Source organism: Impatiens glandulifera, chromosome 1 (genome assembly GCF_907164915.1).
Source record: "Impatiens glandulifera chromosome 1, dImpGla2.1, whole genome shotgun sequence".
NCBI lineage: Eukaryota > Viridiplantae > Streptophyta > Magnoliopsida > Ericales > Balsaminaceae > Impatiens > Impatiens glandulifera.
This window is the reverse complement of record NC_061862.1, coordinates 85,936,734-85,956,332: the sequence shown is the minus strand read 5'-3', so window position 1 is coordinate 85,956,332 and position 19,599 is coordinate 85,936,734. Positions and strand designations below refer to the sequence as shown.

Sequence of the window (19,599 nt, the reverse complement as noted above, 5' to 3'; positions counted from 1 at the left end):
CTATTAATTGTTTTCTTGTTCTAAGAGGTGCATTATGATTACCTATTATTAGTTTAGGCGGATGATTTATGTTCCATTTGAAGTTCGGTCCTAGAAAGGTCAGACGTCTGGTCAGCTGGCTTCGCAACATTCGGACTATCAACAATCTGCTGACTTATAGTCTGGTTGTTTGGTTGAGCATCAACCGGATCAGTTGGCTGATCATACGTGTTGTTTCTGATGACCTGAACGTCATCATCACTATCAGATTGAAGATTAGCAGCTTCCAACTTGTTAACAACTTTAATGATTTCATTAGAATTACTTTCAACAGATTCATCAAAAACAATATGGGTAGATTATTCAACCGTTAGAGTTTGTTTATTAAAAACACTATAAGTTTTTCTAACTAAAGAATAGCCTAACATTATGCCAGCATCTAATTTAGCATCAAAAGCAATCAAATGATTTTTGTCATTGTTATGAATAAAACACTTACATCCAAATATCCTAAAATATGAAATTTTAGGAACTTTACCATAAAAGATTTTGTAAGATATTTTATTAAAATGTTTATTGATCATTGATCTGTTTTGAGTATAGCATGCTGTATTAATGGCTTCTGCCCAAAGTTTTTGAGAAACACCGAAATCGTTTAGCATAGATCTCGCTGTTTTTTTCAGTGTTTTGTTCCTCCTTTCAGCAACGCTATTTTGCTATGGAGTTCTAGCACTAGACAACTCGTGTCTAATACAAAATTCCTCAAGAAAAGAATACAGACTTCTGTTTGTAAATTCAATTCATCTGTCACTTTTAATCTTTATGATAATTAAATATTTTCCATTTTGAAGTCTTTTAAAAATTTTAATCAAAATTTTAGCAGTTTTATCCTTAGATTCCAAAAATATTACTCAAGTAAATCTAGAATAATCATCAATTATGAAAAGAGTATAATTCCAAATAGATCCATGTGCAATAATTTCAAACACTTGTCGGATTGGATATTTCCTTTATTTTTAAAAGTTGATCTGACTTGTTTGCCCATCTTACAAGTAGGACAAACCTTATCTTTAAAAAACTTCAGTTTAGGTAAACTAGTTACTAAATCTTTTGAACATATGTTGTTAAATTTTTTTTTAAATTAAGATGGTTTAATTTTTTATTCCATAGCCAATTTTGATCATTTTTAGCTATCATGCATAAATGATCAAACGTCTTATTTTTCCAGTTCATCTTATAAGACTTTCCTACTCTACTTCCTGTCAGCAGGGTGTTACCCTGCTGATCTCTTACAAGACATGCATGTTTTTGAAAATCTATAGTATATCCGTTATCACATATTTGACTAATACTAATCAAGTTATAACATAGATTTTCTGTCAGCATCACATTATTAATAGTAAGGTTACCATGGATAATCTTGCATTTACTCATATTTTTGTCTTTGATATTATCACCAATTGTGATCTTAGGTCCTGTGCATTTTGTTATTTCAGTCAGTGACTGTTGCCTATCATGTGTCTTGAACCACCACTGTCCAAGTACCAAACAATCTTCTCAAGGCAACTGTCCTGATTTACATACAAATAATTTTATCAATTGTTAATACTTTGTCAAATTTAATAAAATATTTTATAAAATTTTCTATGATATTATCTAGAAATTTATAAAAATAAAAATAATTTATTTTACAATAAAAAACATTACATCTAATTCAATTTGTATCTTATATATTTTAAAATAAAACAAAATTATACAAAATATTAATTTTCAAATAAGTTGTAAGTTTTTACTTTCAAATTTAAATGAATAATGAAAATTTTGGATTCAAATAATAGTTAAATAAAACATAACATAACTATTAATCCAACACAATTTCAAATCATAATTCCATATCATCTAAGACTAAAATAAAGATCTTCAAAGATTGATAAGTTATTAAGGATGATGATATGAAATAAGTAGAAGTAGAGGTAAAGAAACCCTAACTAGCTAAAATTACTTTGTGGTTAAGAAGCTTAAGTAACTCTTCCACAACAATATCAACATCTTCATCTCCTTTCTTTTGTATCATTTCCTTAACTTGTTTTGCCTTATCTCTTATTTTCTCACCTTTCTTTTCCACCACAATTTCTCTAATCACTTCACTTATCTCTTCTCTACTCAACATTCCATTCTCATCTCTTTTCACTTCTAAACCAAGTCCAACCTCAACAGCCACTTGAGCGTTGAAGGGTTGATCAAGATGCATCGGTATGGCTACTATGGGCACGCCAAGACCCATAGCTTCCATTGTCGATCCCCACCCACAATGACTAATGAATGCCCCGATGCTCGGATGAGACAATATCCTTGCTTGCGCCGCCCATCCATTTACCACCATTCCCCTTTCTCCTACTCGCTCAAGAAACCCTTCAGGGAGGAGGGATTCTAAAGATGAGGATTTCAATACCCATATGAAATTGGTCATACTTAACTCTAATCCATGGGCTATCTCCTCCTTCTCCTCTTTTGAGAGATAGTACTCTGATCCGAATGATACAAACACCGTGGATGACTTACCTGACAAAGATGAAGTACTCATCAATCATTTTTTTTTAAACGGACCAAGTATATTTCACGTTCTCTAAAATAAATGAAAAATAAGTTTTTTTATTTTTATAAAATTATAGAAAATAATGTTTATATTAGTATAAAAGATAAACTTAAAACTCTAATCAAATATAACAAAATTTGAAACAAACTGACTACCCAATTAGAGCTCTTTCACTACCCAATTAATTAAAATGTATTCTAAATTTGATAACTTAACTTATTACTTAATTAAATATATTAAAAACTAACATATTACTTAATTAAATATATTAAAAACTTATTTAAAATAATTAAGTTTGATAATACATATTTATAATCACTTATTACTATAGACACAGGAGTGAAAACACGTTAAAAATAATAAACTTAAATATAAAACTTATTTTAAAAAGAAAAAAAAAAAAAGCTTAAGGCGTTACTTAAAAAAATCATCAAAATAAGACTATGTCCTTTTAAATATGTCCTTTTAAATTTAATAAAATTACTATTATATATTATAAATTCGTATTACTTTTTCATTTTTTTCTCTCTTTATATTTTTTTTATCATAATTCATTTAATTATTTTTTACGAGATTATTTTCAAACATTATCGAATAAAAATAAAATTATATCTAAACTAATTATAAAATAAAAAATAATATATATATATTATCTCTCATATTTATTTATATATATAAATATAAAGTTTTATTAATTTTTCTCATTATAAATAAACAAATAATATACTATTTTAAGTTTATTAAATAATATATAATGGTATAATTATTCATATATTAATTTTAGATATTATTAAACCTACTGAAATATTAAATACTTAAATTTTAAATATATATATATATATATTGTTAATTTAACTTTCTATCTCTTTATATTTAAATCAATCTTAATTTTAAGTTTTATTAAACACAATCTTAAAAGTCTTATAATTGAATGAAATAAAATTCATAGTATTGACATTATGTGAACTAGCATCAATTCCGTGCATTTGCACGGATAATAATAGACATCCACTTAACCCCTCAATTGACCCTCATCTTGTGACTCACACTTTTTCATATGCATTTTTTATCCCTTTAGCAAACCACCACCAATCTTAGTCGACCTCAATTGATAACACACCTCAAACTCAACCACTAACCCTCCAATTGACCATCATCATGTAACTCACTTTTTCATATGCCTGTTTATCCCTCGACAAACCACCCACTGACCCTAAACTTGTGACTCACACTTTTTCATATGTCTCTATCCCTCGACAATCTACTCACCAATCTTTGTCAACATCTCTTTTCCTCACACTTTAACAAATCAACAACCAATCTCAATTGATCACAGACCTCTTATCTAACGTCAAACCAACCACTAACCACCACCCGACATTTATCTCGTGACTTCACACTTTCAAATGCTCGCCAAAACAACCACTAATTCTGACCTCACACTTAACAAATCACCCATCACCCGACCTCCATCTTGTGACCTCACATTTTCAAATGTTTGTCATACCAATCACTAATTCCGACCTCACACTTGATAAACCACCCACAACCCGACCTCCATCTCGTGACCTCACACTTTTAAATGCTTGTCAAACTAACCATTAATTCTAACCTCACACTCAAGAAACCACCCACCATCCGACCTCCATCTCGTGACATCACACTTTCAAATGCTCGTCAAACCAACCACTAATTCCGACCTCACACTCGACAAACCACTCACCACCCGACCTTTATCTCGTGACCTCACATTTTCAAATGCTCGTAAATTCCGACATCACACTCGATAAACAACCCACCACCCGACCTCCATCTCGAGACCTCAAACTTTTAAATGTTCGACAAACCAACCACTAATTCCGACCTCACACTCGACAAACAACCCACCACCCACCACCGACCTCCCATCTCGTGACCTCACATTTTCAAATGCTCGTCATACCAACCACTAATTCCGACATTACACACTCGACAAACCACACACCACCCGACCTCCATCTTGTGACCTCGCAATTTCAAATGTTTGACAAACCAACCACTAATTCCGACATCACACTCGACATACCATCCACCACCCGACCTCCCATCTCGTGACCTCACATTTTCAAATGTTCGTCATACCAACCACTAACTCCATCCTTACACACTCGACAAACCACCCACCATCTGACCTCCATCTCCAGACATCAGACTTTCAAATGTTCGACAAACCAACCACTAATTCCGACCTCACACTCGACAAACCACCCACCACCCGACCTCTCATTTTCAAATGCTCGTCATACCAACCACTAATTCCGACCTCACACACTCGACAAACCACCCACCACTCGACCTCCATCTCGAGAGCTCAGACTTTCAAATGTTCGTCATACCAACCACTAATTCCGACCCCAAACTCGACAAACCACCCACCACCCGACCTCACATTTTCAAATGCTCGTCATACCAACCACTAATTCCGACCTCACACTCTCGACAAACCACCCACCACACGACCTCCATCTCGAGAGCTCAGACCTTCAAATGTTCGTCATACCAACCACTAATTCCGACCCCACACTCGACAAACCACCCACCACCCGACCTCCATATCGAGAGCTCAAACTTTCAAATGCTTGTCATACCAACCACTAATTCCGACCTCACACTCGACAAACCACCCACCACCCGACCTCCATCTCAAGACCTTAGACTATCAAATGCTCGTCATACCAACCCTTAATTCCGACCTCACGCTCGATAAACCACCCATCACCCGACCTCCATCTCGAGACCTCAGACTTTCAAATATTCATCAAACCAACACTAATTCCGCCCTCACATTTTCAGTTTGTTTAAAAGTTGCGCCACCTTGAAAATATAAATTTGCATGTTTTGGGATTCGAACTCTAGTCTTTAACATGAAATGTGAACACTTAAACCGCTAGACCACTTATGATTGTTGAAATAATTTTATTATTTTATGTATGTATATATATTTTGTATTTAATATTTATTACCAATTAGTAAATATTTATATAAACATAAAAGTTATTTATACTCATAAAGAAAATATTATATATATATATATATATATATGAGAGAAAAAATATATGATAAAAGTGTATTTATATAAAATTAATAATGAAAAATAATATAATATATATAAGGTAACAAATAAATATAAAATTATCAATGTAGGTGCATTTATAAAAAAAATTGTTTATATATATATAGTTCATATATGTATATATAAAAATATAAAAATTTATGAAGGTAGGTGTGTTTATAATAAAATTGTTTATATCTTAAATTAATATTAATATATATAATTTTTTAGATAATATATAATAATTGAAAACAAAATTTAATTAAGAAAGAGAGAGTAAGAGAGAGGTAGGAAAAAAACGGTTTAATGTGGTGATATTTGACTTTAAGCATTATTATTATATATATATATATATATATATTAATATGTTATGTAATATTATATATTTTAATATAAAAGTTATTGCTAAAAAAATATTTTATATTATTAGTATGAAAAATATATAAATATCTATATATAGTAAGGAAGAGAAAAAAATATTCAATAATTAAATTAGGAGAGAGAAAATAGTTAAAAGAATTAAATTAGGAAAGAGAAATTACCTTTATTTGTGGATAATTATGGAGAGAGCGTGTTGCACACCTCCAATATTTTAAATTAAGCGTTATTATATATATATAGATAATTATTTACCTTTAGTGTCTAACCACTTGATGATTGGATGGTCGCTGTTCCCGTCCCCGCCATCTAGATTCTCCGGCTCTTTAATCAGCGGACCAGTCGAAATAAATCTCATCTCACTTAGATTCGATGCATAATCAATGTATTTCCCTTCAATCTCACGAAAAGTCTTCAACAAAGTTATATTATAAGATCTTCTAATCAATTCCTCCTTCTTCTCAATTTCTTTCACACTATCATCATCCAAATCATTTCCTTCCGACCGCCGCCGCAAAACCGCCATTTCTAGAAACTTCTTCCTCCAATAACTACCTCGTATACCGATCGCCGGAAAAGGAAACTCAACATTAGGGTCTCTACCCATATGAGATCCAAAAGCCATGATAGCGGCACAAGATGTGAGGAACAAAACAGATGGGATTCCGATCGAAGAAGCGGCGACGGCAGCCCATGGTTGGTTATAATCATATATGAGAAAATCTGGTTTGATTTTTTTAAGGATGTCGGAAAAGATGGAACTGGATTTATGCATAGCATTTTTTAAGGTGGGTTTAAGGTGGAGAGGAAGATTGTTGGTTGTGTGGAGATGGGGAGGGAGATCTGGATGAGGAAGGAGATGAAACTCTATTAATTCGATTGAGAGAGAGATGTTATTTTTTATGGTTTTTTCGATGAATTTAAGGTTGATAGGAGTTGAACATAGATAGATATGGAAGTTTTTTTGAGAAAGTTTTCTGGAGAGTTCTAGGAAGGAGGAGATGTGTCCATGGGACAACCATGGAAGCATCAAAATTTTTAGCTTGGTGTTGTTCTTTGCTTCCATTTTTGCTTCCGTTTATTCTCTTTCTCTCTCACACACACAGAGACGAGGAGAAATATATACGTAGGAGAGAGAATCGCTTGGAAAGCTACTTGGCTAACAGTTTACGTATCCTTTAATAAAGTAAGTGTACAAGCTGGCATACCCATATAATTGATATTTTTCTATTTTTTTTTTTTTAATTTTACTAAAAGTAATTGCTAATACCTGAGATTTTTGAAATAAATAAAGGAGGTATTGAGACTAAGCTAGTTTGATTAGATTATAAGTTATAATAAATTTACTTAATATTTTGATACAATAATTTTAATAATTATCTTGAATAAATATAATTAAATAAATACATCACCCCTTTAGCAAGAGAGAAATGAGAGAAAGGGTTTAGGGTTAGGAGCTTGTTTGATTTTTTTTTTTATCTGATTTTTGAATAAAATCTTTGTTTCATTTATTTTTCATAAAAATTTAATGAAAATTTAAAGTAGATGAGATAGAAAGATGAGAGACAATATATTAAATAAGTATCTTTGTATTTTGATGGATAAGTAGTAAAGGGATATCAAATGAAATTAAAGAAAATATATATTTTGTGTAAAAAATTCGAAAAAAAAAATATATATATATATCAAACAAGCTCCGTTAGACAGTCTAGGGTTTGATACAAGTCACCTTTTGTGAATCACTTTATAAAAGTACTTTAATAATATAAGTCTTTTTACAATTGATTTGCAATTGTAATAAAGTTGGAAAATTCAATTTATCTCACATTTTAAGAGGTATCCACCAGTGGAAGTAGAACTTGAAATTTGAAAAATGAAATAATGGAAAATTTTGAAATCCAGACAATTATAACAGCTGAAAGAGTTTAAATTCGAATAAAAATAAATAAAAACAATACTTTCGTTTTGTTACATGTTAATAAAATACTGTATCTACTTGCAAAATAGTTTATATATCATAAATTTCATAAATACATATTTATAATAACCTTTTTAATTTCTTGTATAATATAACATAAAATTTCATTTAGTGTTCTCATCTGCTATAAATGTTAATAAAATATAGAAAGTATTATCATTAGACAACAATATTCTAATACGTAAATTATAATACTATTGAAGGCGATATTGAACGGATGATGAGTCCTTAAAATTGATTGTGAATATCTCTTAACACGACTGTTAAATTAAAATTAAAATTGTTTTTGTACAGAGATAAAATCATCAATGAAAGCCAAAAGTTATGTTGATGAGGAACCGTATGAGGTTAAGCAATATAATCATGAGACCCAAGGTGGTCCTAGAGCTGGTAGACTTCGGTATTTGAATAATGTAAGTTTGATCTGATTCCTCCCCTGTGTACCTTCATTATCTTGTTTGATAACTGAAATTGTTTTGTTTGTTTTTAAGCTTTCGAAATTGTTCGACAGTTACAATTTTATTTTTGTAGGGGAATTCATCCCAACTTACAAACAAGATCTCATAGAGTTGGTAATTGTTGGAGGAGGTACCACTAAAGAAATGGATAAATCATTTGCTGAGCCAAGGGACAACAAAACTATAATAGTATACATGGAGATAGATAGAAGGAATCGACCGATGACTTTGAAAAATGTTTATGATGTTTTTCCCGACAATTGGCTATTTGAGACGGTGGTTGTTGTGTCATCAACATTGGATGAACATGTTGTTCCTCACACAAGATTGCTTGAATCTATTACTGTTTGTGATTTGCAGCCTATGCTTACTTAATTTCTCCTTGTTTAGACTTTTGTTAACAATACTGAATATTAAGGTTTATCATCATTACTATTATGAAAAATAGTAATACTAAATACTTCTATTTATGGTTTGTTTGTTTATTACAATACTCTTTATTTATTGCCATATGCGTTAGTGGATGTAATGGAGGAGGCTTATTACAATATGCGTGTGTTGACTTCTTGTTAATATGTGCGAGTTAATACAATATGCGTGAATATTGATACATCATTCTACAACATAACTCACGCATATTACAATATACATGAGTTATGATGTAATATGCGTGAGTTATGATACACCATTCTATAACATAACTCACGTATATTACAATATGCGTGAGTTATGATGTAATATGCGTGAATATTGATACACCATTCTACAACATAACTCACACATATTACAATATACGTGAGTTATGTTGTAATATGCGTGAGTTATGATACACCATACTATAACATAACTCACGCATATTACAATATACGTGAGTTATGTTATAATATGCGTGAGTTATGATACACCATACTATAACATAACTCACACATATTATAATATACGTGAGTTATGTTGTAATATGCGTGAGTTATGGTACACCATTCTACAACATAACTCGCGCATATTACAATTTATGTCTAATATGTTGTAATATGATACACCATACTACAACATAACTCACACATGCTGTAATATATGTGAATCACTATTTGTTCTTTGAACACTGAAAGGCAAAATAATAACACTGTAATAATATGCTTATCATCCATTGAAAGGTTTTCACAAAACTAAGAGCCACACAATACAATACAATTATTCATACAATATAATAATTCATACAACATTAGGGAAATGCCACACATGAAAATATAATTATTCAACATACTGCTGAGATGATAGTTGATGCTGAGATGATGTTTTTGCAGTATATGGTGCAGACATTTCTGATTTGCATGTTGCCCTGTTATGACCTTGACCACCACATGAACTACATCGTCTCTAGACTTTACGAGTCTCACCTTGGGATGACCTACGATTTGTTGTTGGCCACCCTTTCTTCACCTTAACATGTGGTTTTAGGCAGACGTATTGTTTGATAATGTCCGGAATATCCCATTCTTCTTCATCACCAACAGGATAACATGTCTCCGCATATGCATTCAACCACATTTGAGTTGAGTAATACCTGAAAAAGATAACGATTAATCATGATAGATTAAAGATAACGATTAAACATGTGAGCAATTGTTACATTGAGTAGAAGTCATAGAGATCCAATTTTCGTGTACGGACAAAAGCTAGGGCATGAGTACAAGGAAGACCAGATACATCAAATACCCTACAACTACAAGTCATTTTGTGTAAGTTAACTTTAAAATGAGATTCACCGTCATGCACATAAAAGCCGAATTGGTTAAGTGGATTGACGTTATACAGTCTGGCCTTCTCAACTTGCTCACTTAAGAACTTTTCATAACATTGAGATAAACGTTCTTTGTGATTATCCTCTTTTTCTCTTCTATTATGAAATCAATGTTGTATTGTGAATCTTAAATAGTCAGCTAAGGTTGATATGGGATACTTTCTAGCTTCTCTGCTCTTACTATTAAAGCTCTCGGCATAATTGCTTGTCATTTGATTGTATCGTTTACTAGGGAAAAAGGCACAACTCCATCTCTCCATCCTAATATCTACCAAATAGATAGCTATACGAGGGTCCTTAATCCTGATCTTGTTAAAGAACTGATTAAACATTAAGACGGTGTATGCACGAGAAGCCAATTCAAATTATGCGTGGTAGTGATCATTTTTAAATTTGGACATTATATTCATCTTGATGTGGTATGTGCATGCACCGTGATATATTTCTGGAAAAACTAAGCACAATGCATTGGTAATACTTTGGTGTCTAACGAATACGAAGACAAGATCCTAGACTGATCCAATTGCCACTCTTAGTTGTTGCATGAAATATGTCCAAGAGTTATTATTCTCTAAATCAACGACGCCAAAATTAATAAGATATAGTTGTTAATTTGCATCAATGTTATAGCCACCAATAGTTGACATTCAACCTTGTCCTTAAGAAAACTAGTATCAACGCACAATACAGGACGACAATTGGTTCTGAAACCCCTAATTGAGAGGCCTAGGGACATGAACATATACCTAAAATGACTGTGCTCATCCGTCTGGATGTCTATTATGGTACCCGGATTATTCATCTCTAACATGTAGAGGTATGATGTCAATTTACCATAGAAATCCTTTATAGTTCCTCGAACCGCCTTAAGAGCATTTTCCCTAGACCTCCAAGCCTTATTATAACTCATCTTTATTCCATAATTTCTCTACATGTCTTCCATTATTTTCTTAGGCATGTGGTCATGGTGATGGTCCATGTACTTTCTCTTCATGCATTCCCCAATAACCCATGATGGTGCTTGCCTTTAATTCTCTCACCTCGTCACAATTGAACATGTATGATCTTTTACAAATTTTCGAATCTCAAACATTTTTGAGGATTTTCCTTTCACAGCACACAATCTTCACTTGCAATTCTGATCCAAACATTTCACCGCACAAATATATATTTTTTGACTTCTCCACTTTGAATTCAAAATGATTAGCGATCGCATATTTATGTAACCTCAACTGAATTTTTTTATTCTCAAACAACGCACTGACTTCAATTTCGTAAGTTAATGCCTCAGGTATCAGATTTTCAATGTTTGGTATGTTACTAGCAACTCAATCACTGCAGCTTGGTTAGAGCCCAATCCTAGGAACCCAAGCACTACTTGGATTGCTACTAGCAACCCAAGCACTACTTGGTTGGGTAATAGGAACCCAAGAAGCACTACTTGGTTGGGTAATAGGAAACCAATCATCATCCCCCTCATTCAAACGCAAACATGGTTCATCTTCAATGTCATTTTGAGTTTCAAAGACAACCTCTCGCTGGTGAAACTTCGGGAATACGTTAGGATCATCAATTTCTGGAATTACTACACTTTCTTGAGTTGGGTTTGTTGGATTTCTAGGTAGTGAATTCTCTACTAAAGATACACACAGTGGAGTGCGGTTGTGGACTGACACTACTTCATGTAAAAAGAAGTCAACATCCAAATCTTGTTTAATATCAATTATATAAGAAAATTTGACATTCATGCCCGTAGTATTATACTTCGCTTGAATAAATAAATCATATCTAGATTTGTCAATATTAGTAACAGAATAGATTAGATCAACTAATTGGGCATATGTAGAATTTCGGGGAACATTCAAACCTCTGTTTGACTTTGGAGAAAAATGAGTAACACCATCCGTAGTTTTTCACTCTCCATCAAAGTAAAGATTTACTTGAGCTGTAATTGAAAATAGTTTGATAGAAAAATTAAGTAAGTTAATTTTTGGAACCGGCTAGACAAACTAAACAGTTGTTAACTTTCATGTGCAGGTACAGATCAAATCGTATGAACCGGTTGGGGCATCATAAACCGGTTGCTGAAACCCTTCAAAAGAAACATGTTTCAAGTGATCAAGTCAAAGTTCAGAGGAACCGGTTTTCACTCTCTCAAGCGACCGGTCAGCAAAGACAAATTCATATACCAGCCGGATCATACTGCACAAGAGACAAAACCAGAAAGTTCAAACTTCAAGAGTGACGTAACATGACGAAATAGACGTGTCTTGAAAGAATAAAAGAAGATCAGATCCGATCGGAAGCATGCGAGGAAAGCAATGATGCTTTATTGATCTGAAGTTGACAACCTGAGGTGCATGTCCAACACGTGTCCAAATCTGAAAACCGATTATGTCATCTTACACTCAAAGCTGCCTGCATGACTGCCAAGTGTTGAGGAAGGTGAAGCGTGCAAGCAACCTCTCTGCATCGGCGTGATAATGATCAACCAATCTAGAGGAGAGAGAAGAAAAGTGACCGTTGGCTCTTCTCATCTATAAAAGGAAGACGAAACATCTTCATTTAAATGCAAGTCACGGATCACGAAAAACGAGTCATAAAAGCAATAAGTTAGAGAGATAAACTTTCATATTCCAAACCGGTGTGTCTAAAACCGGAAGCTTTCTATATCTTGTTGCGTTGAGTTATTGTATTACATCAAATAGTGAGTTGGTGTAACCGGCGAGTAGCGAGTTGGGCTCGACCGGCAGTGTTGTTGTAACTTTAAAAGTTAGTGGAGATCCTTCTCATAACTTGAGAAGAAGGGGTGACGTAAGAGGGTTTGCTCCGAACATCCATAAAAATCCTTGTCTCGTGTTCTTTCTTTCGCGTTCATTTCTTACTTACTTAACCTAACCTCAAACTAATCATACTTCGTAAACCGGTCCACTCATATCCATAAAACCGACTCCTTCTAAAAACATCATCTAAGTCGCATAAGTTGCTTCAACCTGAAACAGACATTTCCGCCCTTGAACCCGGTTCAAGAGTCTGTGACAGTTTGTATAGTGCTGAGAACGGTTATAGTCTCTAACCGGACTATCACCAAAGTGTTGTGTGTGGTGTAAGCGGCCACCCTTCTTGAAACCGGAAACACCCCGGTCCTCCAAGGGCGTCCCCGATCCTAACAAGTGGTATCAGAGCGAGGTTTTTAGCACTCAAGTAACCGAAGAAGATGGGAAGCATGACCCACAGCGACAAGCCGCCAATGCTAAACAGCGAGGCGTTTAGTAGTTGGAAGAAACAGATGTATCTACATCTGATTACGTTAGATGATGAGATGAGCCGAGTCCTGAAAGAGGGACCGATCAAGATCAACAAGGAGGCAGACCAATGGTCAAATGAAGATCGAAGACGGAGTAACCTGGACAACCATTGCATGAGGCACATCTACAAGGCTATAGACGATAAAACCTTGAATAAAATATCAGAGTGTGAAAATGCAAAGGAAGCCTGGGAAACGATTATTCAGATCCATGAGGGAAACGAAAGAACTAAGGAGAACAAAATCTTGGTGGCTACACAAAAATATGAAAACATCAGGATGAAACTGGGGGAAAACATGAAGGAATTCAGCAACCGGTTCACCAGTGTAGTCAACGAGCTTCAAACACTCGGGAAGAAGTATGACAACCGAGAAGTAATCATCAAAGCCTTAAGATCTCTGCCAAGCACTTGGGATATCAAGACCATGGTGATGAGGGAATCAAGCACCCTCGGGCAGATGAAGTTGCATGATGTGTTCGAGGATCTAAAAGCCTACGAGTTCGAGATCAAGTCTCGGATCGAAGACGAAGCATCCACATCAACCGCAACCAGAGCTTTGGTTACATCGGTGGAACCGGCGGTCCAAGTATCAACCGTTCCGGCTCCAGTCAAAAGCACAGATCAGATTACTGAAGATGTGATGGCGATGCTAGCTCAGAAATTTGGGAAATTCATGAAGAAGAGCCAGCCACCATCTAACAATGATTTTAATTATAATTATGTAGATAAATCAAACAAAAGATGTTATAACTGTGACGGTTTTGGTCATTTCAGGTCAGAATGTAGAAAACCAAGGAGAGACGATAGAAAACCGGAAGGAAACTATCAGGGAAACAACTATCAGGGGAACAACTATTAAGGCAACCGGTACCAGGGAAACAACTACCAGGGAAACAACTACTAGAGAAACGACAACCAATGAAACGACTACCGGAGAAACGATGATCAGCATGCAGACGAAGGAAAAGAGATTCAGAAGGCGCTCATTGCATCCGACGGTGGAAGCGAGTGGGCATACTCTGATAATGAAGACGGTGAAGAGAAAGTGACCTGCTTCATGGCAAACGACGAAGAGGTATTTGATTTCTCTTCTGACGAGTTTACCAAAGAAGATTTGATTTCTACACTCAACGAAATGGTTGCTGAGTTCAGAAACATATCTGCGTACATACCGACTCCGGTAGAATCTAAAACCGAACAATCAAATAATGTATATGATAAAATCTGTAAAACCGAAATGTATGAACCGGATGAACTATTCTCCGATAATGAGAAGACAGTTCAACCGGTAACTGAAACCGATGAATGAGCAATGTACGTCACGGCTGCGTGGGAGAGATCACGTCAAGCGGTAAAACAAATGTGTAACTATAAAAGACACCCTAAGTGTAGGTATGGTATCGGTTATGAACCAAATAAACAAAACGAATCAAAACAATCTAACGGGATGAAACTCACGAAAAACAACCTTCCATTTATAAGATTTGTCAAGAGTTCACAAACCGAAAATAACTCAAAACCGGAAGAAACACTTAAGTATGTAAGCCCTACTGAATCGGAAAAATGGCTTCATCCTGAGAGAAGGAAAGTCAACCAGAAACCGAATAAACCAAACAAAACTCGACCTCAAAGAAAATCATCACAACATAAGGTATTCTTGAGCAACAGCCAAGAAGTTAAGCCAAATATTATTAAAACAGATACCGGGAAAGTGATCCGACTTATTCAAGTCTGGATCCCAAAGGGACTAATCAACCATGGACCCAACTAAATGTGGGTACCAAAAAGGTGTAAATAATTGTTTGTTACAGGTTAGGAGGAGCAACCGGCTAAAGAATTCAGAATGGTACCTGGACAGTGGATGTTCAAGGCATATGACCGGAAACAAAGAGCTACTAACCGACATCAAGTACGAAACCGGAGCAATCATCACATTCGGGGACAACTCGAAAGGTAAAACCGTGGGCAAGGGTAAGATTGTCCATGGTAATTTATCCATAAGTAATGTATTATTGGTAGAAGAACTGCGTTTTAATTTGTTAAGTATAAGTCAAATGTGTGATGTGGGTTACAAAGTTGAATTTCATAAAAACTCATGTTTAGTTAAAAATCAGGATAATGACATTCTTGTAACCGGTAACCGGATGGGAAATATTTACAAAGTGAACTGGAAAACTGATTTTGAAAAACCTGTGTGTATGATAGCCGGAAATGATCCAAACTGGCTTTGGCATAAACGGTTAAATCATTTGAATTTCAAAACGATTAACTTCATATGTTCTAAAGAACTAGTTCACAGTTTTCCAAACGTTAAATTCTCAAAAGATAAAGTATGTGCTGCATGTCAAATGGGCAAACAAGTAAAATCATCCTTCAAAAGTAAAGGAAACTATCAATCTGAACGATGCTTAGAACTTTTGCATATGGATCTGTTTGGTCCGGTTAAATTAACTAGCTTAGGAGGCATGCATTATACTATGGTAGTTATTGATGATTACTCTAAGTTTACTTGGGTTACTTTTCTAGCTTCTAAAAATCAAGCAACTCCAAACCTGATTAAACTGATTTTGAGAATACAAAATGAAAATTTTTATTCGAGTGAAAAAAATCAGAAATGATAGAGGAACTGAATTTATAAACAGTAATTTAACTACTTTTCTTGATGACTCCGGTATTAGGCACGAGTTGTCTAGTGCCAGAACTCCTCAACAAAATGGTCTGGCTGAGAGAAGAAACCGAACTCTCAAGGAAGCCGCAAGGTCAATGATAGCTGATTCGGGTATCGCTCAAAAGTTTTGGGCTGAAGCTATCAATACCGCATGCTACACACAAAACCTATCTTTAGTAACTAAACGATTTTCTAAAACTCCTTTTGAAATTTACTTTGATCAAATTCCAAGCGTACGGTATTTTCGAATTTTTTGTAGCAAATGTTTTGTTCACAATAACGGCAAGAATTACTTGACCGCTTTTGATGCTAAATTCGATGAGGGAATAATGTTGGGATATTCAGCTGTGAGTAAAGCCTACAGAATATACAATACTAGGATTTTAACAGTTGAAGAAACCGCACACGTTGTTTTCGATGAATCGGTTGAACGAAACACTACATTACCCTTCGATCTTCACAACAGAATGGAAAATTTCAATATCTATTCTGATGATGAAGACGAGGTTCCGGTTTTTAGACGATTTGTCAAGGACCAAGCGGTTGATGCTGAAACTCAGCCTGATCAAGCTGCTTTACCGCAGAAAGTTGACGCTTCAGTTTCTACTGAAGAAATCGGTCGGTCTGACTCTGTTCAACCTACCGATCAGTCTAACATTGATCAGCCAACCGAAAGCTTGATAGACACGTCTCAGATTAACCTTAGAAGGAACAAAAAATCATCCTCTTGAACTAGTAATAGGTAACATATCCTCACCCGTCCGAACTAGGCAACAGAATTTGGATCACTATGAAAACTCAGCTTTCATATCACAAATTGAGCCGAAAAAGGTGGATGAAGCATTGTCAGATCCAGATTGGATCTTAGCAATGCAAGAGGAATTAAACGAGTTTGAGAGAAATAAAGTCTAGTACCTAGTCCCTAGACCGAAAAACAAACCGGTTATAGGAACACGATGGGTATTCAGAAATAAACTCAATGAAGATGGTTTAGTTACGAGGAACAAAGCCCGGTTAGTGGCTCAAGGTTATAAACAAGAAGAATGCGTTGATTTTGAAGAATCATTTGCCCCTGTAGCTAGACTTGAGGCCGTTAGAATATTTTTAGCATATGCAGCTTTTAAAAATTTCAAAGTTTTTCAAATGGATGTTAAGAGTGCTTTTCTAAACGGTAAAGTAAATGAAGAGGTATATGTTAATCAACCTCCAGGTTTCAAAAATCCAGAACACGAAAATCACGTTTACCGGCTGAACAAAGCCCTTTACGGTTTGAAACAGGCTCCAAGAGCTTGGTATGATACATTGACACAATTTCTATTTGATCACAAATTCACAATAGGTTCGGTAGACAAAACACTTTTCAAATTTGAAATAAAGGAACAAATATTACTTGTTCAGATCTATGTTGATGATATCATATTCGGATCAACCGATCCAAAATTATGTGACAAGTTTTCAAAAATGATGACTGATAGATTTCAAATGAGTATGATGGGAGAATTGAGTTTTTTCTAGGACTTCAGGTTAAGCAGATAGAAGCCGGAACCTTCATAAGTCAACCGAAGTATACAGCCGAACTACTGAAGAAGTTTGGAATGGATACATGCGTCGAAGCGGCTACGCCAATGAGTCCTTCCGTAAAGCTGGACAAAGATGATGATGGTCAAGCCGTTGACATCACAGCATATCGAGGAATGATCGGATCACTTCTATATCTAACAGCCAGCCGACCTGACATTCTGTTTGCGGTTGGAGTATGCGGAAGATTCCAAGCAAATCCAAAACAATCTCATTATACGGCGGCCAAAAGAATCTTAAAATATCTGAAGGGAACTCAAGAAGTGGGACTTTGGTACCCAAAAGACTCGAGCTTCAACCTTATAAGTTACTCAGACGCCGATTACGCAAGATGTAAGATTGATAGAAAGAGCACAAGTGGAACCTGCCAGTTCTTAGGTGACCGGTTAGTCACCTGGAGCAGTAAGAAACAAATATTTGTTGCAACATCAACCGCAGAGGCAGAGTACATAGCGGCTGGAAGCTGTTGTGCACAACTTCTCTGGATCCAACAGCAACTAAGGGACTTCGGGATAGAAGCCAAAGAATCTTCAATCTTCTGTGACAACACCAACGCTATAGCGATTACATACAATCCGGTGTTGCACTCAAGAACAAAGCATATCGATATAAGACACCATTTCATCCGGGAGCACGTTCAGGAGAAACACATCCGGCTGGAATATGTCTCGACCGAGCAACAAATGGCGGATATATTCACGAAACCGCTACAGGAAGCTAAGTTCTCTCACTTTCGAAATATTTTGGGACTTACTAATCTTAATCAACTCATATCATGATTATGCATGCATGTAAGAAACCGGGATATGTGTTCAGGGAGAAGCTCTCGCTTCTCAAACCATATTCAAATAGGCCATTGATAAATCAAAAATGCTAACCGGGAGGAAGTCTCCGGTTATGCCCGATTACTTCATAACTTCAAATCACATGTATACTTACTATACGGTTGAAATAACCAGGTTGAAGTGGATATAATAAATCCGAAGTTGAACAAATGTTGACGTAAATCAACTTTTCTTCACAAGTGGAACAATACATCCTACTAAAACCGGTCATGGAAAACCGCTTAGCACAAATGCATTCTGGTCTGATGGAATGAACTTCTCCGGTTAACCTGGATGATTGACTGAGTTTTCATGCATATTTTGAAAAATGAAGCCTATAATAAATAAAAATAGTCTACCACAATCGAGATGACGACATGTGTCCATCATCAAGTGAGGGAGACTCACATCTTGTCAATAGATATTTGTCATCATTAATATCTTGGTAATAATTAGTTTATGCCTTGGAAATAAACATTATTTACTTCAACAAGTTAAAGCCTATTAAATGACTGATGACATCATCAAGCATGCTTAAACCTATTAATCTAGCCGAACCCCTGGCTATATAAACCACCCTTAAGCCTTCACAAATCCTCACAAAATTACTATTCACAAGTATCAGTCTTGAGATTAACATTCTCTCTCAAGAACATGAACTCCAACTCTCTAGCAAAGAAGATTCTATTGGCAGATTTTAACTCAATCTACCAATATGAAGATCACGAAGTTAAAAAAATGTTCTTAGCCGTCGAAAGAAGCGAGCTAAGAAGCTTCCTTGAAAACAGATTCATTCTCGACTACCTAGTAGTCGAAGAATTCTTCCAGACCGCAAAAGAAGTGCATCGAGACATAATCGTTGCATAGGTTTACGGTCAGAAGTTTCTATTCAGCGAGACGGATTTCGATGTATACTGCGGTTTGCCCACTAAAGGGGTA

General features: G+C 35.1%; 2 protein-coding genes across 2 annotated transcripts; both read right to left on the bottom strand.

The window, feature by feature from the left end:
* Positions 1 to 1,853: 1,853 nt before the first annotated feature.
* Positions 1,854 to 7,125, bottom strand: LOC124922043 (beta-D-glucosyl crocetin beta-1,6-glucosyltransferase-like). Its single transcript, XM_047462767.1, has 2 exons — positions 6,300 to 7,125; positions 1,854 to 2,541 (listed from the first exon to the last, which is right to left on the bottom strand). Exons 1-2 carry the CDS (start codon positions 7,108 to 7,110, stop codon positions 1,964 to 1,966), a joined length of 1,389 nt encoding a protein of 462 aa, XP_047318723.1. The 5' UTR covers positions 7,111 to 7,125; the 3' UTR covers positions 1,854 to 1,963.
* A 2,732-nt stretch (positions 7,126 to 9,857) lies between these two features.
* Positions 9,858 to 11,191, bottom strand: LOC124935054. The gene is made up of 3 exons (XM_047475521.1): positions 11,028 to 11,191; positions 10,111 to 10,203; positions 9,858 to 10,044 (listed from the first exon to the last, which is right to left on the bottom strand). The coding sequence occupies exons 1-3, from the start codon at positions 11,189 to 11,191 to the stop codon at positions 9,858 to 9,860; spliced, it is 444 nt and encodes a 147-aa protein (XP_047331477.1).
* Positions 11,192 to 19,599: the final 8,408 nt, after the last annotated feature.